Genomic DNA, 324 nt, shown 5'->3' on the forward strand with positions numbered 1-324 from the left:
TTTACCAAATCCTTACCATGTACACGGGTCTCCTTTGAAAGCCTCGGACAAGAATACGTTGCAGAAGTGGACGATCATGGCTCCCAGACCCTGCTTGGAGGTGTCATAGAACCAGACCAGCCATGATCTCCTGTGCTTCTTGGGCTCGCAGAATCTCTTTACTGTGTGCAAAAATCAAGACAATGCCTTAGAACACACGGATGAGGGTATAAACATGCAACACACATATGCATGCAAGCGTAGACATACATTCACTTACTCTCACTCACTCATATCTGTTATACTCATAGTCACATGCATACTCTATGCATACTCACAAATATC

The 324-nt window shown here is 44.1% G+C and overlaps 1 protein-coding gene across 1 annotated transcript in view; it reads right to left on the reverse strand.

Moving 5' to 3' along the window:
• LOC119594830 (store-operated calcium entry regulator STIMATE-like) overlaps positions 1-324 on the reverse strand; it is a 6,929-nt gene that overhangs the window by 1,234 nt on the left and 5,371 nt on the right. Inside the window, exon 4 of the mRNA XM_037943916.1 lies at positions 17-161. Coding sequence (XP_037799844.1) covers positions 17-161 — 145 coding nt within the window. The remainder of the gene's footprint in view (positions 1-16; positions 162-324) is intronic.

Source organism: Penaeus monodon, chromosome 34 (genome assembly GCF_015228065.2).
Source record: "Penaeus monodon isolate SGIC_2016 chromosome 34, NSTDA_Pmon_1, whole genome shotgun sequence".
In the NCBI taxonomy this organism is placed as follows: domain Eukaryota; kingdom Metazoa; phylum Arthropoda; class Malacostraca; order Decapoda; family Penaeidae; genus Penaeus; species Penaeus monodon.